General features: G+C 39.7%; 1 protein-coding gene across 9 annotated transcripts in view; it reads right to left on the bottom strand.

The window, feature by feature from the left end:
* POLQ (DNA polymerase theta) overlaps positions 1-25,965 on the bottom strand; it is a 68,525-nt gene that overhangs the window by 31,605 nt on the left and 10,955 nt on the right. For 8 of the 9 annotated variants that reach the window (XR_013928742.1, XR_013928743.1, XR_013928744.1 and 5 more), the window contains 14 exons: positions 23,302-23,410; positions 20,470-20,689; positions 18,426-18,570; positions 18,182-18,328; positions 16,899-17,111; positions 13,562-13,704; positions 12,183-12,387; positions 11,161-11,303; positions 8,574-8,767; positions 8,131-8,255; positions 6,409-6,652; positions 2,471-5,646; positions 1,286-1,429; positions 470-663 (listed from right to left, as the gene is read on the bottom strand). Coding sequence is in view for 6 of the 9 variants with exons in the window: in XM_080391187.1 (XP_080247313.1) it covers positions 470-663; positions 1,286-1,429; positions 2,471-5,646; positions 6,409-6,652; positions 8,131-8,255; positions 8,574-8,767; positions 11,161-11,303; positions 12,183-12,387; positions 13,562-13,704; positions 16,899-17,111; positions 18,182-18,328; positions 18,426-18,570; positions 20,470-20,689; positions 23,302-23,410 (5,402 nt within the window). In the remaining 3 variants the exon portion in view is untranslated. The other variant, XM_080391192.1, reaches the window with a different exon arrangement.

The raw sequence follows: 25,965 nt of genomic DNA, 5'->3' as shown, positions 1-25,965 counted from the left end.
TGTTCTGTTTTAAGAAAATAGGAGTAGCAAGGTGGTCCACACACATAGTGAGTAAATCTTTTGCTTACAAAGTCTTCTGCTCTCAGAATCAATAATCTGACCAGAAGCACTTCTGCCATTTCAGTCCCAGGCTTCTTCAAAACAAGAGTTCCGTCCTGTCCATTGGGACAGGGGAGAGATTTAACCTCATCCTCCTCACTCAAGCAATCAGATGTGAAAGACTAATGTGTTAACCTATCGCTGAACCTGCTCTGTTTCTCTTGCGGGCACCATGAACAAACAGGAAAAGAATCTCCTCTAAATACTGTTCTAGATTTCCCACTGGAAGAAAATGTCCCTAAACCCCCTGACAGGTGTGCCTATTCAAATCTAAATAACAGAAGGAAAGTACCAGAAGGTACTCCTATCTTTCCACTGGTATGTTTAAATTTACAGTTTTACCCAAGTGAAAATTCTTAATCCTGCAAACCTTTGGGTCCTCAAAACTTCCTTCCAAGGAGATGCCACAAGCCATCACCAGAGTCTTGTAGTGCTGAATGAAGTTATACATGACAAGTGAGCGCTCCTGCTTGGGCTTCTGCAGGTAGAGCTGCAGATGATACAGTCTCTCTGTTACAGATAGGTTTTTGTCCAAAGGTGGTGGTGCCAAACTCATACTGATTTCTAAGGCAGAAAATAAAAGGAAAAACCATCTTTTTACCCACTGTGTGATAAGAAAGGCAAGAGAAAAATCTTCAAAGCAATCATCTAAGGCACAAGAACTACAGCTGGACTGTGAACAAACAGAAATAAATCTACACTGACATTACGTATTTTATCAAACCAGAGAAGGCTCCCAAAAGCAATATGCTGTGTCTGTACTGCTAAACAAAGGATAGCCAGAAATTAAACCCTAGTCATGAGCAGGTAGCACAGATTGTGTTACGGTCAGCATTCTAGCATCAGATTTGTTCTGGAGAGCAATAATTGGAAAAGGTTAAAAGAGGAAAAGCAAGTAAGCTGAACAAAACATGGGAGTGAGCAACATTTTAGCCATATGCATGCTTAGCAGTCCAGTGCTTGAGCAAATTACCTAGCCTTATTATACAAGCAGAACAGATGTATCCACAGCAACACATTCAAGGGTGTTGAACGCTTAAGACTGCTGAGTAGTATGGTAAATTACTCCATCACACAACTGAGCTGGGTCTGGGACACTCAAAACACTTTCAAGTACAAATCTGTTGAAGGTGCTTTCTTGAAATGCAGTGTCATGTAACACAGCACAGCCTGTCTGCTCACTTACCCGTCTGGTCTTGTATCTCCTGCAAAGAGATATAGTAGGCATCTCTTCCACCCCAACATACTGCCAGTCCAACTACCAAGATGTCTTCACAGCCTTGGACAGGAAATCCATCATCTTTAACTTTCGTCCACTGAGGAGAATTTGCTAAAGGAATAATTTTAAAATTACAATTATAAAATGGCATCTATAAATACAGTTTAGATCCTGAAAATGTAAATTTTCAGTTGAATCTAAATCTCTCACAAGTTGAATATATACCTTCATTTTTATCTATAGGTAGAAAAATCTGTGTTTCTTTGGGGGTGGGGGGGAATATAGCAAAACTCCAGAAAAGTAAAACTTTCTCTTAAAAGAAGCAACCACCCATACAGCATCCTTATAAAACTCTGGCCTTTCACAGCAATCTCTTCAAGAGTTGAGACAGAGTTTTATTTCAAGAGTTTTATTTCCCTCTGAAATAAAATATTTCACATTTGTCTGTCAAAAATATATTTTGATAGTTAAGAAATTTTGTTGTTGTTACGGCAATATGACAGTGAAGAATCTGACTCTGCTTTATCTTGTTATTTTAAAGGAAGAGTATGCTTATACAGCAGCAGAAAACTGCAGCATACGAACACTTCTGTGCAAAAAAAAAAAGCAGCAATATTGCAACAACCCAGACATTGATCTGAATTTCACACATGCATATATTGAACCAAGTTTACTTCTTGCAAACTAGAAAATATTTGACCTTGGTTCAGAGGCAGTCCTGAAAGTACCACTGCTCAGTGAAACCCTGAACAATCTGTACAGTTTACTGTTAAATATATTATTCATTTCTACAATATGCTAAAACTTGTTTATGACATGGAAAGATACAGGTGATAAAGGGACTGCACAATGTAAGTCCATTTCAAAATTAGATACACAATGAAACGTTACCAATATTTACATGTTTTTACATACAAACAAGCCGCTAACACTTAATTTCTATCACCAAAGACCCGCCAGTGAAAAGACTTAGACCAAATTCTCCAACCTCTACTAACACTTGGGTCCTTTGCTTTACTGAGACTGATAATATTCAATTAATATCAGTTATTTTCCTCCTTTTTTGCAAACCCTTTCCTTCTCCACTCCTGCTTTAAGCTGAAGATGCCACCCTGCTGTTCAAAAAACAATGCACTGGAACACTGAACTGACCTTTTTTGAATTTGCCACCAATCGTTGATTTTGGAGACAAAAGACTTTTTGTTCTTTCACACGCCACAGAGATGGAGAATCTGTTCTTCTCCTTCCATTCTGCAACAAACGTCTGGAAAAGTGCTTTGTCACTTGCTACATCAATAATAGTGAAACTTTCAGCACTTAAAGGAACAAGTGGAAAAACATCCTGGGATAGCCGCAGTGAAAAGCCTTCGTCTACAGTGGAATCATCTTTTATCTCATCATTCTCAGTTAGGCCTACGTTCCCAAAATCGACCTGGGATGTTTTTACCTGCTGCTCTGCACTGCCCTCTTTATTCTGCTCTGGCTGAAACAGCTGCCCTTCATTCATGCAGGTGACTTGTCTCTCCCTTGCAGATTTCACAGAGAGAGAAGCAGAACTCTCTGGAAAGAGCTCTTCGGGGGGTGTTGGAGGAATAAACTCGTTATGCCTGTCTGGTGGAGGGCAGGATGTTCTGTTGCTTTCCTGGAGTTGAAGTATTAGACAGTCTGTTTTCTGAAGATCTGAGTTCTCCATTTTGTTTTCTTTTGCCTTGAAAGAGCTTTTTAAATCCTGGCAAGTGGGCAAAGGCTGTGGCTGACAACAGTCAGATTCAAAAACTGGATCTGGCTCTCGATTAACAATAGGAGCAACCAACTTTTCTTTCAAACAGGAGCTTACTAAAGCAGGTTCAATGCCTGAGGGACTAGGCCATTTGTCTAATACATCCTGCAGTCCTGGGCTTATTAGTTCAAGGGAGTGTTCAGTCCACGCCACTGGATGGGTTTTCTTGTCTAAAGCTTGCTGACTTCTCTGGAGCTTTTCAACTTGATCTTCTACTAAATCCTTTGGTCTGGGGTCATTGTTACAAATCACTGGGTTTCTTAATCCTGACTGACTGTGAAATGTAAAAGGAAGATCTTCCAGAAAAGATGGGGAGTTTGCATGATCTAAAACTTCAGCTGTTAGATCAGAGAATGCTAGAGACACATTATTATGCTGCACAGGATCCTCATGCTTTTTTTGATTGCCACTGACATCAAGTTTATTCTGAACAGGCCTTAGGTTCTGCAAAAGACCATTTGGAGGAAGCAAAGCCTCTTGCTTCTCCACAGGGTCCTTTCTGTCAGCTTCCATGATGCGAACAGCTGAAAGGTCACCGACATTACTGAAGCTATCATCAAACAGCAAGCTATCGCTCATATTCAGGCTTGTGTCGGGGACAGGGTGGCATTCTACTTGTACAATGTGCTCCCCACCAAAAGGGGACGTTGCTTTATTAAGGCCTTCAGACACACTGTCCCCTTTCACTACTGAATTTTGGGTCTGGTAACCTTTTAGAAAACTGTGTAGCTGGGAGTCAGTCACTGTCAAATCACTTTCTTTAAGGCAAGGTGCAGATTCGATTTCCTTTGCTACAGGCTGTAAATTAAGGCCTCCAGACTCCAAAAATTTATCACTGCACTGCTGAGCTGTGGTTTTTTTAACATTATTTGTTGTAACAACACTCGATAAGCCCAGTTTCCTAACTGTTGCAGCCAGCCTTTCATCAGTAGCATTCTCAGTCCATGAAGTGCATAGTTTCTTGGAGATTTTCTGCCATGGTATTGCTGCCAGTTCTGAACCTTGTATTCCCTGCTGTCCTGTGATTCCAGCTGCTCCCTCCTGTTTTATTATCATCTCAGTTTGAGTATCCAACTGGAAACTGTCTTCAAAGTCTCTAGAGTCAGAAATCAGATCAGAGGATGGACCATTCTGAACACCATCTGCACTGCAAACACCTCTGGATTTTACTAGAGAGTCTGTCGGGAAATTGTTAGGATGACTGTTGGCTTTCTGCAGTGCTCCAGCTTGTAACAATATTCCATTGGGCTTTACACTCCCATTTTTGCCACCATTCTGAATCTGAATATGGCACAATTTATCCTCACCTGGACAAAAATGCACGGGCTTCTGTATCCTACTGCCACAATAGACATGTCCGCTTCCAGAGCGGCTAGCAGTTACATTACCATGAACTGTGTCTAAAGCCATCTGCTGCTTACCAACCATCACCTCAGCACAGCTCGCATCTGTTTGCATTTTATTAATATTATTCTGCTTATCATCAGTATTTTCATCTCTCTGTGTCCTAGCACTACCAGGTATTACTAGACTTCCTATAATATTATGTGTCTCCACACCGATGTGCAGAGTACCCTGCAATGCAACAGGTGCCTGAAAACATGCTCTCCCCTTAGGCGTGCCTTCGTTAGTGGTGGTAGGCTCTATACATAATCCTTCCATTTTATCTTTCCTCCCAAGATTAATTTCTCCCGTATGTGCAGAATCTGAGACTTTATGAGTTACAGACCCTGTTTCCATAAACTCCTTATTATTTTGGTCTGAAAAAAAATTATCTGTAGAGATGGTAGAGTGGAAAGCAGGAGGCTTTTGTATGTCTATGCTAAGTATATTTAAATCTTCAAGAAGCGACCTCTGCAGTTTTGAAGCAGTATTTTTATTCCTATTCTGGTTTAAGTGCATGTCTGTACTTTTTGTCAATCTAGAGGCTGAAGACTTTGTTCTCAATGTTGGCATTTTTCCTTTTTCAGTAGGGAGTTCTGGAATTGCTCTCCTGGAATCCATCTTACCTCTGACCAGAGAAATTCTCTCTACGTTTTCATTATCTCTGCACATATATGGCCTTTTTCGAGCACTGTACACAATATCATCATTGCCTTCCTCTGCTCGAGCCTGTCTCCTGCCTGGGACTTCACTCCCAAATCTGGAATCTTCTGTACTGCCACTTAGTCGCCTTTTATATCCCTTTTTAATATTTGATACGTTTCCAGTCTGAGAACCAAGGCCATTACGATGTTCAGCTCTGTACCCTTTTTTGTTTAACACCCTTGAAGACTCAGAAGACTGCTCTCCATTTGATCTATGTAGTCGGTCTTCCAGTTCTGACTTACTGCTGATCACAAAAGATGTATCGGTCTGAAGGACAGACTCTGGGTTCCACTGCACTCCCATCAGTGCCAAATCCTGCTGGAGAAGTCCCCTGGCTTCCTCCACAATGAGGGAAGCTGCTTCTCTTTCAGTTAAGCCTTTCATTCCAGCCATCCAGATGCTACGCACAGTCCGACGCTCCTCTGCTGATTCTTCATCCTCATCGATAGCCCTGCGAACACTATAGGAAAGGTAACAGACAGATGTAAATAACAAACACCGCAAACTACTGGCACTATTCTGCTCTGTTCCCATTTCAATTAGCTTCACAGTCTCACAGAAGCACTGTATTCAAAATATAATGCACTTAACACAAAATAACTATTTCAGTTTTCTGTATGTGAATTGATGGCAATGTAAGATATTACTGGCTGCATACCCCAGAAGCATTCCCAGGTTTGTGTCTCCAAACATGAACCCCAGGTGACTCCCAGCTCCCTACTAGTGCAAGATCCAGGTCTGAATCAATCCTTCTCCATGCACTGTTTTCCAAAGAAAGGAAACTTCAGGAGCATGAACCAGACAGTTGTCATGGCACAGTCCAACTTGTCACTGCACTAATATGAAATCACAAGAGAATCTCAAATGATATACAGTAATAATTCATGAACTCATTTGATCATATGGGGGGGCTGCCTTTTAGAGGCAGCAAAAGGTCTCCAGAAAGCACTAACAATTCTCCCAGGACTAAGCAGTGCATTGAAAAGATGAGTAAGAAGAAAATTTAGGTCTCTCAAACTTACGCTGCAAATAAAAGATGCTTCTATTAATTTCAAAATAATCATGGAATGACTGTGTTCAAAGAGACCTAGAAGTTATTTCTAACTAACATTTGGTACCAAGTCCCAAAAGGTTGCTGAATTTTATTACAAGTTTCATCCTGTAATCCTTCACCTTACAAACAAACTCCTTTACTTGACTTCTGGACTTACTGATTTCTCACCTTTTGAATGGTACTGAATTCTTCAGAGCAGTTGCCACATCATCAGGACTGGCTTTAGCAAGATCAGCCACTGTGACAAAGCCAGCATTGTAAAGCATCCTAGCACGCTGTGCGTTCAGCAGAGACACTCGTACCAGGTCACAAAGCTCCCTATGAACCCCAAAAGTGAGGCGGCTCTGGAACTGAGAGAGCAACAGCTCCATGTTGTGCCAGCCCAGTCGATTACAGAAAACCGTTATCATTCCTGGAACACAGAAGTTACATCAGCGTCTTAACTCCAGCTCCAGTTCTAAGCTGGATCCATTTTTTCCCCTGCATCTGAATCAGCATTCACTTCACATTTCTCACCTTCCCATTACTTACAGAAACTAACACGTTTATTGTAACTATGACTAGGAGCTGGTCTCGCAGAACCCCACTTAATCTAGAATTGACTAGTTTATCAGTGAGGTAGAAATTCTGAATGACATTGCTTTTTCAAAGATGCTAATCCTGAAAGTGTGAAGCACATGCATATCCTGTAACAGGAGTCCTATGAAGCAAACACACTGAAGAAAAGAAGACAGAAAAAGCAGTGATGAGAGGCACTAAGAGAAGCCACAGATCTTTGAGGGAAGCCAGCACTGACATCCATAAGAGCAGAACTTGGTCTGCAAACCTTCAGTTACTGACAGCGTCACAGGAAGTAGCAAAGCTGATGATAAAGGTTACAACTGCAGTCCCAGTGCACAGGAGGAGGAAAAGCGCAGGTAAAAGATAGTTTCTTACTCAACAGGCTGCATCTACAGAATATGAAAATAACTGAAACACACAGCACCCCTCACTATTTTTACAGTGATTATAAAATACAATTTTTATCATATCTCTTAACTATATGTCATGTCATATAGTTCATTTTACTCCCCAATTTACTTTTTTGAGAATTATTAACACCAGGAATAGAGAATTATGAAACTGCTACGACAAAAAGTTATTTATACTACCAGAATTAATTTAAACAACCCTGCATCAGTTGGCGTGACCTTTTCATTTTAGGGCTTTGACTCATGCTGCACCCACACATAGGGTTTCGCAAGTTGAGCTAAAACTGTCTTAAAAATTGAAGACCTGCTTATGGAGTAATGGAGGACTTAGACAACAGAAAAGGAAAAAAAAATCTCAGTCACACGATGGGCTGTTACTTCTGCTCCTACACAGCCCTCTTAAGGAAGTTAAGTTAAAGGTGACAGCTATCAGACCTCTTGTTATCTGGTGATAAATGACCCAGAAACTACTCACCCTGTTTTGAAAACTATAAACTTATACTACCTAGCCAATTAATTTGGCAACCAGGAGAAAGCCATGCTAAGTCTTAAAGACCCCAAACTTCACCCATGCTGCAAGGTACTCTTACCTGACAGAGGAAAACTTCAGAATGGACTTGTACTTATTTCCATACTTAGTACTGAACAAACTATATTCCTGCACATATACAGATGATTTCCACAGACCTCAGCATGCTACAGTACTGCTTGATTCCACTAAGATGGTCCCCTTCCCACAGCACGCTCTGTGGGTCCACCTCAAAGCAGGGGCAACCACAGATCAAGCTGTAAAGCTGGAAGTGGTTTTACAACACTGACTGTTGTTAGTACCACACTGTGGCTATCTTATCACCATATCTGGAAGGAAAGAACAAAGACTAGCCTAAGATTCCCGGGGTATTTTGCCCAGACAACTCACCTGCATAGGTGGCAGCAGATTGCTGCAAGGATTGAAGCTGGCCACGACTACAGCCATATTTCTGGGTCATATCCTTTAAGGGGACCTCACTGATTAAATCCAGAAGGGCAAGACTGGTGAAAAACCTGTAGAAGTAGGACATACAGAAATAAAATAATCGTCCAGGGCACATTATTGTACATGGCAAAATGCACTATGTTAGCATAGAACAGAATGGTTCTGTAGCATAGCATACAAAAGAAACAAAGAAGATGGCTTCCCAAAACATCAGCACAAACATCTCATGCCAGCAGCGCACTCAGTCCAGAGCAGACCTGGTCCAGGTTCTCTGAGCTATCAGCTCACTCCACAAGACAGCCAGTTCCTGGAAACAGACACAGAGCCTATCCGCTCCACACGTTATAGCCTCTAGTCTTTGCACATTCACACCCATTTGTGACTACCTTTTGTGGATGGCCATTTGTCTATGCTGTTTATCTGTTTTAGCTGTGATTTTGCCCTTTACAGAGCGAGCCAGAAAACCTTCTTCAATCCCCACCAGCTCAGCCACACGTTTCATTGAAGCAGGCAGCTTCTCCCATAAGCAGAAAAACTGGTACCAATCAATTGTGGTCCACTCCTCATACACTGGGGTGACCTAAAGAAAATAAGACAATGCAAAAAAACTGTTTCAGAGAAACAAACAGAACAGAGCTCTGGGTAAACAAAAATGCAGCCTAGGCCTAGAGAATGTGGTTAGAGCATCCTACGCACTACTCAGAGGCACTGAGTCATAACCACGTACCCTGAAGAAAGTAAAAGCTCTTATAGTTTTTTTAATATTTGTACTAAAAAGATCTGACTCATACAGGTACTAATGATTTAACAATTTGGAATCTTTGTCAGATTTGGCTAAATCCAAGCCACTAGAAGATTTTTAAGTTTTTGCATTTTTATTTCCCTTTAGCAGAACCTTATTCTTTTTTTAATAGAACTGACAGATATCTATCAACCTCTTAAACCACTAGCAATCACACTAGCCACGGCCGCAGCATCTGATAAAGCAGGAAGGAACACAGATTTTGCCAGAATTCATTGAAGCTTTTGTTTACCTAAAGTACACGAAATCTCAGCTTTTATAAACACTAAAAACAGCCATCCAGAGCATGCACACACTTTGAGACAGAAAACCAATTCTGTTATTATTCAGAGAGCACAGAGTCAATTTCAGTATAAGGAGACAAAATGTCTTCATGTCTGTATTGATACACTGCAAGATTAATTATTTTAAAATAACTAACAGCTGTTGGGGAGCATTTAACATAATATAGAATACCAGATGCCTACGTAGTTGTAAATCATCCATGCCCCTTCATCTGCTGAGAAGAACAAGAGTTATTAAGGTGGGGGATTGTCTTTTGTTGCTTGTTGGGTTTTTTTGTTGTTTTTTTTTCTTTAAAGAAAAAAACTCTTTTCCTAACCTAGTGAATACTTATTTGTTTTAATCAACTTTTCTAAAATTCAAGGTCTTGGAATTCAGCCTCATGTTTGTACAAGTAGAAAGACTGAAGCCTGAGAGAATTAAAAAGCATTATGGCAGATAATTTCCCTGTAGCCCATCAGGAACTCACGGAGAACAACTGGTTCTTTAAAAAAAAACAAAAACAAAAACAAAAAAAAACCCACACCAAAACCAAATAGACCTTCGGCCTTGAAAATGAACAGACTTGCAAGAAAGTGTTTTAGGCTAGCTTAATGGAAGGGAATCTCAAGAACATTTTGTTCAACAGTGTATTTGATTTAAAATAACATTAGACAAGCTCCTGCAATTAAAAAGTACAGGGTGAAAAAAATTTATTGCCACCACTGTCTCTACCCCAGAATACAAACAGAAGTAATCCTTTTTTTTTTTCTGTTTTGGAGATGCAAACAGGAAAAAAAAAATATCACTGGTGCACGACACAAAACAGTCCACTTTGCCTAGCAACAATACAACAAAATATAAGGTGGTCCTCTAAAACAGAGATATGAGTACATATGGGACACTAGTAGACAAAAAAAAAAATATTAAAAAATCTATCATTATCAGCCAATAACTAGGTTAATGAACACACCAAGAAGAAACAGGCACCCTCAGACTCTTGCCTTCCCCTGTCCCCTTAGCTTAACAACTCCTGTAACTGCAAGCATATTCTCCTTGGAGTGAACTTTCTTTTTCAGGCAAGATGCCCAAATTTTGTCTTTGATTTATCAGCCTGGTAAAGAGAATATACTTAATACTTAAAGAGGCTAAAGATGATCGTCAATTTTGGATGACGATTGCATGACAGGCCTCTGGCAGCCATGAATCCCAAGATGTTCACTGCAACTCCATCTTGTTTCCTCACTAATCTTCACAGGTTCATGGCTTCCTCTCCAAAGGTCTTAAATAGCATTGCTTAGCTTTTAAACTGTATATGCACATAAATCTTGACAAATTTTGGAATTTTCTCCATTCAAAAAATTTATTGCATTCCTTTCTTTAGCCCTGGCAGCATCACCAAGCAAGTAAACTAAATCAGAGACGAATTTCACCGTTACTGAACCAAAGAAAGGCCCACCCACAGGAAGAAAGCAGTGTAGTTCTCTGAGGCTTTCTGTAGGCAAAACAGATGCTAAAACCTAAAAAGTTTTCTGAGCCTCCAAAAGCACTCTGAGGGGCAGCCTGCTGATACCAAACACACAACAAACCCAGTTTGTTTCATCAACTTCAAGTGTCTCCAAAAAATTACCACTATCCTCCACCCAAAGTTCTGAAATCTTTCAAAGTCAAGAGTGATAGCAATGGGCTCAGACAGACATGCAGCACCTGCCTACATAACAGACAGTCTGGGAACAGACCAGTTCTGAAGAACATTCAATTTAGAAAACTTTCTTCATGAAGGATGAGCTAAGCAAAGCCCAAGAAACCCCCCCTGCATTCACGGAGCACTCAAAAATTCTGCATTGGGCTTCCTCTCCTTTCCTTAGTTTTGGCAGTACAAAATACAAAACACAGATTGAGGAACCTACTAGATAGACAATATGCAGATCATTCTCCAGAACAAAGCTTTTCATAGCTCGCTGCAGGTCAGCAAAGATTTCCATGGCTTCAGTTGGTGAAAGAGAAGAGGAAAGAGTAGCTGAGCCAAGATGTGTTGGATGATAAACTTTTGCTGTTCAAAAAATAAAAATACACAGAGGAACATTTAGTACAAGTTTATATCTCATTTTCAGGTTGCAATGTATTTTACAGATATCAATTCTACTAACTTTTTCCAACCGCTTTTTCAAGAAATAGCATATTTCTCCATTCCGAGGACAGAAAAATAGGAACAATAAAAGGTTTAGACTTGCCTAAGTCTAAACTAGTCTTTTCCAGAGGCCAGATCACAAGCTTGGATCCCTCCAACTACTCAGACTAACAGTTCTGATAGCTACTTGAACAGAAAACACTGGAATCCCATCTGCCAACCTACCTAGGAGTTACCATTTTGGGTATTCCTTTCTTAGGAACACTAAATATCTCCTATTATCTTTTCTTAAAAGAGAGATACAAATCAACCTGTAATGGGGATTCTTTCTATTCCTGGAAGAGTCTCATCCTTAGCCATTTTAAGAAAACAGCAAAATCAGGAAAAAGTGCAACCATGTATACCAAGCAGTTCTAGAACAGACCCGTACTCTCTTAGAATGTACTGGTTCTTCTTCAGAAAGGCAAAAATCATAGTCTACAGTGCACAAATGCTGTGGTAAAAGTATGCCTTGTTTAAAGCTGTTTTGGGAATTTGTAGACCAGGACACATGAGTCTCAGAGGTGACGTGCAGAGAGAGGCCTTCCAAGAACACATGCATGCAAAAAATGTTAAAGCAGGTATCAATACACCCTCCAGAAAGCTAAAATATTCATGATACACATGATACTTTAAAATAAAAACAAAAATGCACAGAAGTCCTCATTATAAATGTTCATTATATTGAACATTACCCAGCTGCAGAAGATTTACTGATTCAAAACTGCTAACTGCAATCACTGGGAAGAACACTAACATTACCTTTCACATCATTGCCGGAGTCCAGAACCTGAATGAACTCATTTTCCAGCAACCATGCCACACAAGCCTCAATAGGTCCAGTCTGCACTTTGTCTTGTGCTTTCTCATTTCCCCACTTGCTTTCTTTCAAGCTGGATGCAAGAAGAGTGCAAGAAGCGTAGGTCTGCACATCATCTGGAGTGCTGGCCACTCCCCCCACTATGACCTGTTGAAGAAAACTACTTGTTCCTATTTCCAGAGAAGCAGTAGAATAGAACATCAGATTAGAGAATCAAAGAGATTGATCCATCAGATCCCTGAGTTTTAAAGAATCAGCATGAGAGGGGAACATGAGGCAAAGCAACTGCCAACCTTTAAGGATGTTTCTTGGCAAGAACTTAAGACACCTTAGGTAGAAGTAAGAGAACTAAGCTACAGGAAGGAATTAATTATAAAATCTTATTTTGATAGCGGACATACACATAGTAATAGTTTATATTTGTGACCAGTCCTAGGTGTTTTGCTGAGCCAACACTGGGGTTTTAGCCTACAATGGATTTTTTCGTGTTATAAAGCAACACCACCAAAAAGGAACCCCCATCTTTTAGATAGCTCTTATGTAGAAAAAAGCAGTTACAAAATCCCATCGTCTGCTAAAAATTCAAAATCGTATGAAATCACAACCAACTTCTGAGTACCACAGCAGCCTTCAGAAGACAGTAGTAGTACAGCAAACAAACTGCATTTAAAGAATCTAAGCTCAGTTCAAGCCCAAAAGTAGCTTTGGAAAAAGAAATAAGCTCACCTATGTGGAGTAACACCCTTTTAGTCCTTTCTACTCCTGTGGGAACTCTACAGGGGAGGGTGGGATAGAGGAACCAAATTGAGTACCATACCTGTTTGTTCACCAAAAATGTATTTACAAAATTCAAATAATTTCTGTGCAAAAGAGGTAGGTGAGGGGGAAATAAGGAACCCTACAACATTCTACAAATGTCGTTATGGCCCAGTTCAGTCTACAAAGCCTCTGGGATCAATAATTTACAAGTATCTCCCAGTTAAGACTGTCAGGTCACACATGAAGTTTAATAATTACACTTACTTCTGACTGCAGTTTGAGTATATCTAAATGCAAAAGCAAAGCTTAGTAGCCCCTGTTCGAGCATGCTCACATCCTAATCTGCAGCAAGCAGAGACTGAAATATACCAAACAAAATGCTGACTACTGAAGCAAGCTGGCAGACACCGGTGATTTTCTTCTGAAGCTGCCTGGGTTGAAACAGGAGAAAAAAGAAGAGAAAGAAAGTGCACAGAAAACATCTGATGCTGTCACAAAAGAAACCATCCTATAGTTACAAGAGTGCAAGCACAGTTCTAACCCCTCTCTGTGTATCCCGTACCTCAAGTATTGCTCTTTTCATGCTAGAAGCAACACCTTCCCCTTCTCTTCTAAGCAAACAACTGCAAACAGGCTTGAGAGATCCCTGAAGCAGAGCTGTTCCTTTTGATCTTTCTGAGGGCTTGCAAACTAAAATGCTTTCACCTACAGGAAAAGAAAAAAAAAAAAAAAAACACACAACAAACAAAACAAAACAATGACCGTAGTATTGCATCTTAGTGCTGTAATAGCTACATACAGTTCACCAAGGACATATTATTGAAATGGAAAACTGTACGCATTTTTTTAAAAAGCTGAATAAAACAAAAGAAGAAAAACCTTTACAGCCTTGAACAGTGTATATCCCTTGCTATGTAAGAACTCCACAAATGCATAACACTTCAGACTTAAAAGCAGAGCAAATGTCAAAGTTACATTAGGGTGGTCAGAGTCTTGCTGAATCAGCTAAGGAGCTTCCATAGCCTCTGTGTGCTTCCAGTGCTGCTGAAACACTCTTGCTTCTTGTTCTGGAATTGACTGGAACTATAATACATAGTGGCATAAGTTTTTCTTCTGCACTACATTATTAAACTGAAAAGATTCTCAAAAGCAAGAAGAACACATAAAAGCTGCACAGCACTTTGACATTTTGTATTAAGTCAACCAGCTTCCACTCCCAAAATGAAATAACACAGATAGCAAACTAATTCAGAAATCCAAAGTTATTAATCTAAGTTACTATGCATTTATGCACATACACATAAAAACTTAAGTATCCTGAATGGTTTCCACTGAAAGTACGTCTAAACATACCTTATCTTAAAATTCTCTATCAGACATTGTTAAATTCATCCCTCGCTACCGAAATTCTGTGGGAGGCAAAAAAGCTCCCAGAGCCATGAAACAAAAATAAAAAAAATGGACCAATTCCTTCAATGAGATCACAGTACAGACTACCGGAAAATGCAGTGGTCACATAAAGGAGATTTTTTTCAACAAAGCCACTATAGCGAAACCAGGTGCCTGGGAGACCTAGATAGATAGAAGCTTTGCCAGCTGGCACAGTATAAATGAATTATGGGTAGGACAAGCTTTCCTTTGAATAAGAAGAGGGCATTAGATTTGGATTAGCTGTACAGTAAATACCATGATAGGTTTATAACAACTTGTTAAGATTTAAGTGCACATAGTCTGGAGACCAAGGTAATTTTGATAATAGGTATCTCAGTAACATCCTAGGGATGTTAAGTTATGATAAAAATGTAGCCATGGCAATGCTACGACAATTAGCAAATCCAGAGGTAAAGAAAATACACAGCATGTAAATTTAATGAACAGAATAAATAACACAAATTGCAGTGTGTGTGAGTAACCAAATACAGCTTAAATATGATTATATAAATGAGTTACAGCATGAACGACAGGTTCAGAGGATGTGTCTCTGTGATTTTGAAACTTTTGACATCTGTTGTTCATGTACTGTTGCCAGAGCTGAAAGTACAGAAGATAAACTGTCTGTAAGCATTGTTTTGTGAAAGCAAAGCTCATTTTCATTTCAGCAATGAAGAATGTTCACTCATTTTTATTTGGGTTACGACATGACCTACACTTCCCTCTGAAAATTTCAACTCTTCAGTGTGATAAATCTAACAAAGATGGGTAACCACCTGGCTCTACATTACATAACAATCATTCAAGACCTGGGGAAACCCTTTCCCAAGATGCCACTCAGAACTTAAAGCCACTAATGGCAACCTAGTAAACTTGGGGGGGGGGCCATGACACAGACTGACACGACAAGGAACAGACAGACAGGGACATGGCTAAACTGTTCTGAGATCCCTTATGAACATTTCAGATGAGAGGAGAAGTCTAGGTTAGCATCAGACTAGACAAACACCAGAAGACTCTGGCTATCCAGGCATAAAGCTCCATTAAAAGCAAAAAAGGCCCTATTATATTTCTAGGTTTTGTTCAGTGATATTGAACAGCTTTACCTATTTCATCTTGGGAATACAACAGTTCTGATGAATGCAAAAATAATCCCATTTCATTTTCTGAAACGAGGTTTTTAAATTTCCAACAAATCACAAAAAAAAAAAAATTAAAAATCAAAACCTGAGACAATGCAACACTACAATGATGGTAGGGGAGGAGGAAATCAACCTAACAGCATTTATCTTCTGTCTGTCAGCTGAATTTCCCATCTAGATAAGGCATTTTTTCCAGCTAAGAGTAGCAGCTGGTAATATAGCTTTATGTTCTCATCCAAAAAACTCTGCAGAGTGGAAAAAAAAGGCACATTCATGAAGCTCATCAGCATAAAATCAACTGCTTACTGTGCAAAACACAGTCACATCAGAACCATCAAAAAAGGGTACTAATTATTGTAACTTGAAGGGGGGGGGGGGCGGGAAAAGAAACTTCAAGGAATAACGTAATTTTACACCTGCCAGCTACACTCAAATGACAAAGTCCGGAAAATTTCAAAATACAGCATGCAGCTGCCCTTTTCTTTAACACATAGGGATAGCTCACAGAGATATAGGTCGCAAAACATACTGTTGCTATGCTACTCTGGCAAAAATAGAAAGTTAAATGTAAGAACAGTCTGCTTACATAGGGTTCGTGCAAGCACCAATCAAACCATCAGTAGGGTAAATCCCACTTCCCACTTCTGCTGAACTTCTTATTTTCTACTGTGTTTATACTTGTATAATACAATATTTCCAAATATCATCCATGAAGATAAATTTCCATTGAAAATTAAAGTAACAGGCAGGACTATTTTGTTGAACATCAATCAGTGCTGCTGTATGCAAGAAGACACCATATTAACTATGAACTACTGTTCATATTTCCCTGTCTCTCTGTCGCATTACTACTTTCAAGATCCATAAAAGTTATGGTTAAGTTTAGTGGAAGTTTAACAAATCCAAATCTGAACTTCAGACAAGAGATTTGTCAAGTTATGGTTGTAGACTTTAAATACGTTTCTTACATTTTAGGCCCGTCCAATGAGAGCTCACTGTAAATGCTTCAGTAAATTGACCATGGATCATAGAATTACGGCAAATTAACAACACAGCTTTAGAAGCTAACAAGAATTTGAAGGAGGAAATAGCCCGTTCCTAAAGTAACTGACATGTAAATACTAAAGTAAGTCTCATGCAATGAACCAAACCCCCTGGGAATTACAATTTTTACTCCATTAATACCAAACAAATTCATCTTGATTAACTTAATCATACGGAATACCAAAGGAATTCATCATGATTAGTCACTAATTGCAAAGCACTGCCCTGGATTTAATCAGGTTAACATCATTCTTACAGAATGTTAATAAAGCTTCTGCTTACCCTCTGTGTCTACTCCTTTCCTGCCAGCCCTTCCAGCCATCTGCTTGTAAGTAAGAATGTCCAGCAGTCTGCCACCAAACATGGGAGCTCGTATAATCACTCGGCGAGCAGGCAAATTCACTCCAGATGAGAGTGTGGAGGTTGCTGCTAGGACTCTGATCAAGCCCTGACGAAAGGCTCCCTCAATGATGTCCCGTTCATCAAAAGTAAGACCTGAGGAGAGACAACTTTTAGTGAACCTAGTAATGGTAAGACTGCATTTGAGAGCTAATAACATTACTGTCAAGCAAGGGGAAGAACAAACAAACTTAATGAACATTACGTCATTCAGTGTTAGGAACTAGACTCACAACACTAAATGAGTTAATTTCTTCTGAACTATAAGTGAAGCAGAATTTTACCATTAAGTTTTCATTATCCAACTGACAGTAATAGTTATAAACTAACTTTTCTAAGGTGCTTGTACACATTGTAGCAAGATGAACAACTATTTACTACACATCTACAAGCACTGCAAGTAAATAAATAAATAAAATAAAAAGAAGAAAACTGGATGCAACAACCACTGCAGAGAACTAGGATTTAGTCTTTGCCACCCTGACCCTGGAATCCTCCCTCATTATTTCCATTCCAAGTTATAGGTCTAATATATATCTTTCTACATTTCCTTGAGGGCTTCAGGGCAATTTTATTCCTGAGAAAGAAACCCACACTCTATAAGTATTTGGAATTATTCCCCCTATGTATCCAATGCTATAGCTACTGTTCGCTCTTCTGGAGTCAGTCCTTTCTCTCAGCGGACCTAGAGCTGACATACACTATTACCTACTTAACTAAGAACTAAAATATCTAACAAGACACATTTGCAGCTCATTCTCCTTTTATTTTTTCTTCAGTGTTATACTACTTCTATTAACTCATCTATTTCAGTATTAAGTTTAGCAAAATTGCTCTGAAATACTCTGGCAGCTTTGAAAATGCTTGAGCTGCAAATCAGCTAATTTTTCAGGCATTTCACCAAAAAAAATTAAGTTGTGTTTAAAAAGTTGCTGTTATCCAACACAACAGAAAGATTTATCGTAACAATTAGTGAATTAAAGCCTTTGGCCACAATAGAAGAATTTTGAGTTTACTTTTAACTATGAGATTCTCAAAGCACTTTAATTCAGTCATAAGCTATGGAAGGCTTACAAAAGCAACTGGCAAATTACTGGTAACCACAGCAAAAAGAAGCCATATGACTTGATCATTATGGAATTCAAGACCAAGATATTCAGGAATACCTGCATGATGAAATGCCACTCCCCATGGCAAAGTACGTTGGAGCACAGAGTCCAGGCCCGAGATAGAACGCTTTAGCTGATCCAGAACCTCATCAATCCCTTTTCTGTCCACAGCAACTGGGGCAAGGGCTGAGTTTTTTGCAGAACCTTGGGAGAAAAAGTATTTTTATAGTTTCTACTAAAATTATTTTTAATTAAAGGCACTATGCACACTACAGTCTTCTATTAACTACTTTTCTCTTACTCTCAGCCTGTTGCAAACTGTAGAATTCCCTGGCAATGATGTCTGCCAGCTTCTCACACCAGTTCTTGGATGGACAGAAAAGCAGGACTGAATGGCCGTCACAAACAGTCTCATAACACAGGCTCACAACATGGTCTTCATCTCCCTGAATTGAGACAAAATATTTTCAACGCACTCTCACACTGAATGGGGTTTGTAAATGCTGTCCATTCTTCTGTGTCACAGCGGGAATCTTCTACTTCAGATCAGAAAGAGGAACAACCAAAGCAGATGGAGCACTGTTATCTCAGTTTCTGTCTTGCTTTAGAAACTCCAAGCACTATATGACCACATTGTTGAGGACAGCCCTAAACCTACCCATGAATAAATCTAAGGTTTTACATCTTGCTTTCATAAATCCATTTCTGAATGAAGGCCATACAATGCAACAAAAAGTCATTCCAACCTCCATGTCATGGCTAACAGCAGTGGGGAAGAACTAAGAAGAGCCCCAAGGGAAAACATCCCTCTACAGTAACTAACAATGTCTGAACTAAAAGCATGAGATGTAGTCGTCTAAGCATCCCCAATAAGATGCGCCCAGCAAGCACTGCTGACCAAAGACTGCAATATTCAGGATACAGTGGCAGGCTTTTATGGATACGTATACAGACGTGCATGCAAAACCCTACTGTTTACAGCTTGCCTTTTTGGCTTTAACATCCTCAGAGAGTTCCTGCGACTGATCTGTTTTGCTTGGCTAAGCCAGATTCTCTTTCAGCAAGCAGGCCAAAGGAGGAAGAGAAAATGTAGGCGTACAGTAAGAAATAAAAAGCACTAAAATGCAAATGCAAACAAGGGAGCAATGGCAGGAACTGCATATACACAGCAAAAGCTCAGTAAGGACTCAGCCAAATTCATCAGAAGTGGTAAGGTCAAGTCCCCTTTCCTGGTCCAGTCCGAGGCACACAACAGAAATCTGAAGGTCCAGTGATAGATTTCAAGCCCAAGAGGATCATCCGGTCTTAGAAAATAAGCCAGTTCCCTTAAACTGTTGAGTCACAAACCTAGTTCAGTTCTTCCTCTCACTTAATTTAGGACCTATCCAAAGCAACCACCAAAAAATATCCAGAAAAGGAGATGTAACATCACCTTCTCAATATGACCATATGAAAGCAAGCTTCCAGATATTCTTGTCACGTACATTCCCTTTTGTTTTATGATCCTTTTTCCTTGCTGTGCCACCATCCTACTGACAACAGAATGTTTGCGCAGAAGGAGAACTGGCTACAAAACACTCCAAAACCCTGCTGGCATTCAGCACATATTGTCCAACTAATGCACTAGTATTACAGACAGCCGTTGAAAGAACTGGGGAGAGAGCTCACCCTTCAAAAACTGCACAGAAAAGGAACCTTCAAGTAGAAAGTCCAAATGTCCCACTTCTACGCATTTGGTTCTTCCAAATCATTATAGTAGGTTACCTTTAACTTTTCATATCCTTTTCAAGTGTGCAAAAGGACAAAATATTGAAAAGAGATTCAGAAGAATCAGGATGGACATCTGCCTTCTAATCACTGAAAAAATTAGATCATTCAGTAGTTTAACAAAAGCAAGTTCAACACCAGATTTTAATGCAAAAATATTCTCCCATCAATTAATGCAAATTTATTGACCTAACCAGGAAATACTTACCTTCATTTATGAAAGTGAAGTGGATTCCAGGACACAAGATAGGGTGGTGGGTAAGGGAAGAATCAAACTCTTTATACCTGTCACGTGCTCAGAAACAAGGTAACTGCAAAGTCAACTTTATCTTCAAGTCAGATTCAAGAAACTTCCAAGAATTTCATGAGTGTGAGTATGTTTGTTCTGGTTTTTGTTTAAATCATTAGAAGACCAAAAAAAATTGTTTTCAGTTTGAGCATACCATCTATGAAGTAAACAATGAAGTCAGGAATGTCATCTAATTAAAAAAAAAAACTAAAACATACCCGTAGCTGCCTTTTTAACTTTAGCTCTGCAAAAGATGTTATCCCAAAGACAGTGCTCAGAGTTTTGTTACCTTCAGCTGAAGCTTGGGCTGGAATTCTCGCACTAAATTCATGGAGGAGTCATAAATGTTGCTGCCAATTTTCACCCACTCCTTGAGGGGCACAGGGCGAAAATCCGTGCAGTACAGCTCTGCATCTAACCATGAGGCTAGGAGTCCCAAGTTAGGGAGGGTAGCACTCATGCCTACTATCTGTATCCCACCAAAACTGTGACTGGCCATCTTCACCTGTCTGGAAGCGGTTAAAAGAAAATAAAAATTAATGGCAACACAGGCTACTGTTCTGGAAAAGTGTTCAGAACAACTAACTCAGTCTACTTCCTTCCAGCATCTAAAGTGCAAAGCTATGTTTTTTCAATTTCTTAACAAAGAAACAAGCCATACTCCACACTTGGCAAACACAATGTCAAATTATGCATTGATAACAAGATAATTCAACTTTTTATCATTTTGAACCTAAACCTTAATCTCCTTTAGGTAACGGCAGCCATAAACTGACTGCATATTTGGAGAAACTGAAAATAAATAAATCAACTATTTCCTTGCCATTAACAAAAACATGGGAATAAAGAAATGGTTCAATCTCTACTGCAGTCTTTCTAAGCTTAAATGCCTTAATTAAAACACTCCCATTTGTTTCAATTTCAGAACAAATTATACTAGAGTAAGGTCTTCCTAGAGTTGGAAACCAAAGCCCTTAGTTCAGCAAAGAAGCAAGCAGCTTCAGCTCTCAAAGTGCTGAACAGCAGCTTCCACTAAAGGCAGTGAGAAGTAATGGCCTCTTAACAGACCTGAAAACACAAACCGTTAATTTAGATACCCAAATGTATATTTTCATTCAAGCTTTTACATCCACACAACTGGGGGGAGTTTATGCTCCTAAGCCTACATTGAAAACTACTCATTTGCATTGCACTGAGCCACAAATTGAGACTTTAAAAAAATGAAAAGGTCTGGCAAATCAGTATGAGCTCAGAAGCAGCCTGAACCTTCTTAGAAGATCCTGGTAGTCCTGGCAAAGACAAGACAGAGGAAATAAGACTACCCAGAAGCTAGAGTAAAAAAGGCCAGTCACTGGTGAGACAGAAATAAGGAAAATGTGGAAAGGCAGGCTCTCTCTTATCCAAGTTCTTCAAGTATTTGCTAGTACAGCTCCACTATCTAGGTTGCAGATTTTTTCCCCCTACAGCAACTGTTGACCTCAAACAATGAAAAACGTTCCAGCTCCACAACACACTCATTGACTGGGGAGAAGAAAAATCTGCTGCAGAATTTTGGCTGCATCTTCAAAAGCCTCACAGATTAGCAAGGGTACCCATGTTTGCAGTGGCCACCACAGAACATTCTCTTGATGGAAAGACAGTCTTATACTTCAGTGGGATGTCCCACCAACCACTTCAAAAGCTCTTAAAAGCACTGGTAATTGGTCAGTGTTTAAAGAATTTGGATAAAGGGACTCCCATGAAATAACAGGGAAGAAAGCACCACAAAAGTGGTCCAGAAGTGTCAACCAAAGAAAAGGTGGTCTTCAACTCCAGGAATTTCAAGTGGATTCCAAAACAAAAATAGCAGTCACCTCCTTCATGTCAGTAAGTGGTATGGGGAACCAATGTCAACTCCACCATGATGGAGAGATGGAGAATATGGGCCCTAGTGCCTATATGGTGAAGGCTGAAGTATTGTGTCTTCCCAGGAACATCGCTTGATGCATCTGTCCCTTTTTCCCTGACAAATGTTTTCTCCTTCCTGCTTCTTGAATGCAAGGGAGGGAAGCAGAGAGTGGACCTGCATCTCTACTGCAGCTACATGATAAGCCAATCATGGCAAAACCACTCACATTGCTCTGAAGTGTATTGGCTTCCAGGACTTACAGGGAGAATATCAGAAAAAGACAGATGTGATTAGACCCAGAACACTGCTGGATCCTGGAAATCAGGATGGGAAATACTGGCTAAAATGTCCGTTTGAGACCCAATGTAGAAATGGCAGTTCCCCCAGAACTAAACAGGTAGTCTGTGCTTAGCCCAGCACTGGTACAACTCACAAGACAGGAAGCAGCAGAGAAAACACAAACTTTAGCTTTTGGTGCTAAAGGAACAGTTGATTTTGAGTCTTCTTTCAGCACCACCAATAAAGATTAAGATCCATACACCATCTCCTCCATTTGCCTTTGTCTGTGTTAGGGCACTATGGAGCCACTGGACAGTTTGGTGCTGGGAATCTAGATACTGAATTCTTAAAAGCCTCTAAAGCCCTTAGGAAACATCTCGACAATCAGTTGTGCTAAAGGCAAGAAACTATGCAACAACTAGGCTATCACATGTTATAAGCAAAACCACACATCACCCTGAGCAGTGCTAACTCAGAAAACTACTGGCACATCCTCTTCAGTCTTCTGATTAATTCACCACTGACAAGTTAGCAGCATACCCACTCTTCCACAACACCTGAACGCTTCAGTAGGCTAAATACCTCATTCCATGAAACAATGGAAAATTAAGCAGAGCAAATCTGCTAGCAAAAAACATTAACAGAAATAATAGAAAGTTTTTTAAAAAATTAAATAGGCTAAAAAAGTAAATGAAAGCTGCAGCCTTATTTCTTTTCCTGAGAGAACAAATCCCATGGTAGCACAGAAATTGAAAACCACGAGGAAAAGAGGTTTTGACTACCCTGGCAGGCCCCTGAGAGGTGGTATGATGAGACCTTAATAACCAAAATAGTCCAGGTCATCACTCCAATAAAAACCTTGAAGCTAACCCAAATTTCCAATTATCCAGAGAACAAAATATTTAGAGTCATCCATAATTTAGCATTAAAAGACAAACATCCTGGTCTACCCACCGTTTTGCAACCTTCTCTGTAACATATCTAACTTTGGTCAGGAGGAGTTCCAGCAGATATCCTCGATGAGAGTCTCCCAGCATGTGCAACTCATCCACAACCACCACTCCTGACAAAGAGAAGCATTCAGGTTACATTTGGCAAAACTCCAAACTAAGAACGGATAGCCTTGATCTTTTCATATTCCACATGATGAACTGAAATTTACATTCATAAATCCAGCTGTGCTTACCAACACCACTATGGCTTCCGTCACTGATTCTTCTGAGGCAGATAAATCATGACCAATGTCATGACATTTCACACCCCCCACAACATCACACACATAAAATATCAGCTTTTAAAAAAATAAAAATAAATAGGTTGAGTTGTTAGTCCGGCCACTACACAAAACGGTATTGCAAGATCTATAATGTAATATATTACTACTTTTTTTTTTTTTTTTTTTCCAAAAAAAAACCAAAACATTACCTCTTTGCAAGTAAAACTCAGGCTTCAGAGTGTCTGGAAAAGAACATCCCAGCACCCAAATGAGCTAGCCAAAAGCTTTGTTGGCATCACTATCTTAGTTTTATAAACATCACTCCTTATTAACGCAGTAATGTCAGAAAAAAAACCTAGAGCAGATGTAATTACACTGGCATAGCCTGCTTCCTATTATATGTTTTTTCACTAACCAAACCTGAATGAGCTCCACTATTTAGCTTTAGCTTTCTAGTGAAAAAGAATCCTTACACAACTGCTCTGTTGTCATCCTACTTCCTGTAAAAAGACTTTTTAATCTATTAGCTGCCTCCATCAAATTTGTAAGGTGTAGAAATATTGAAAAGAATGTCTAAGAAGCATTCTGAATACCAGCAGCTGGAGACAACAGACCAGACTAGGGTCTCCCCTGAGGAGAAAACATAGAGCCACTGCAACTCAGCCACCCAGCACACCTCCTGCACACATCCCAGCTAGCAGCAGTATGAACCCTTTCTGGCCAGTTGACAGGGTCACAGGGACATGGAAGAGGATGAAAGAGGATGAAAGAAGGTAAAAAAAAAAAAAAAGCAGGGCACAGAGGACATGAGGCTTCATTAGTTCTGCTGCTGTGGAGTTTTGTTTTCTCTTTCATGAAGCTATGTAATATCTTCCCAGTACAGCTAAAATAGCAGTAGCTTAAGGGCAAATGTGACCTTATATTATCTGTTTCAATGCTATTTTTCCTTCCCAATTTTTTCCTCTCCTTCCTACATATGTTCCTTCTCTCTCCGTCTGTTTTCTCCCCTTTTCTTTTAAGCCACTTAAGTTAGAAAAGAGTGCTGCACTGCTTCATCAGCCTCTTTTACAAACTCCCACCCATCCAGTTCCTCTGTCTTCCTGTACTTCCTCCATTCCATGCTTGCCTGTAAAAAATGGTAATTCATTGGTCACCAAATACATATTTATTCAGCTACCAGAAAAAGCTTCATCTTGCTTCCCCATACAACAGTCTGTCTGAATTCTTCCAGCAGCTGAAACAGGACAGTGTAATCAGATATCTACCAAAGTAAAATTCATACAAGTTACCTTTCCAGTCTTTGTGCCAAGCAGCAGCACATTTTGCTTCCTGAAATGAAGCCTAGAACACTAGTGGTACCCACAGGCCAAAGCACAGGCAACGCCACTGTTTGTTGTACAGGACACTCATTCTATACCTCCTGCTGCTACTTAGCTATAATACATATTTCAAACCCACAGTAAAGCTGTGTATCGTGTTGCCCTGGCAGTGTGCAAGCTGGTGGGACCTTACTGTCACACATGCAAGTGCTCTCATCTATTCAGGCAACATTCAGAACACACCCACTGGGATAACACGGCAGGAGCAATCAGGCAACCAGTATTTTTCACAAAGCTATCCTGATCTTAAGCAGAATTGAAGCCAAGGAGGACTTCATGTCCCAGCATGCAATGGTATTTTCTGCTCAACAAAAAGCTCAGGAGTGCAAGTGGGGCCAGAATTTTGTCATATTGCATTGCTACTGAAAATCAGGCTAGCCTCAGACTCCTATTTATGTCAGCAAATTAGGTGTGTCCCTAGAAGACTGCTGAAAAAAACCTACTAAAAAGTACCTGAGAGCTATTGCAGACATTTACTGTAAAATAACTAGGCTGCTTTAAGTCCATATCCTGTTTAAAACTAAAAAGTTCTGAATAACAGGCAGCAAGGATTTGATATTTTTTTTAAATAATTCAACTAGTAATTTTTTAATTTTGTTTCAATTAAGAAAAGAAACAAGTATCACAACAGCACGTTACAAATCCATTCCCAGCTGACACGTTGAGAAGGCTGCAGATTCTTCTCTAATCCACTTTCCTAAAAACTTCTTTAGCATCAGCGTCAAGAGGCTGAATAACATGAGGAATATCATCTCCTGTGTACCTGGATGTTCAAAACTGACACACGTTATACACTAATTAGCAAGACAAAATTGCTTTTAACTGAAAGAGAGCTCTGCCAGGCAGAGAATTTGAGTTTCACTCAACAATTTCCAAAGGCAACGTGAGCTATCAGCAGGGGATTGACACCAACAAAAGGAACAATCCAAGCTTGAGATGGAATCCAGCCAGAACTGCAGTCGTCTCCCAATAATTCATCTCAAAAGATAAAACACCCTGGTTATGAACTGGTCTAAATTTAGA

The sequence above is a fragment of the Falco punctatus genome (assembly GCF_963210335.1).
Source record: "Falco punctatus genome assembly, chromosome: 6".
Classification (NCBI taxonomy): Eukaryota; Metazoa; Chordata; class Aves; order Falconiformes; family Falconidae; genus Falco; species Falco punctatus.
This window is presented reverse-complemented; position numbering and strand designations above follow the sequence as displayed.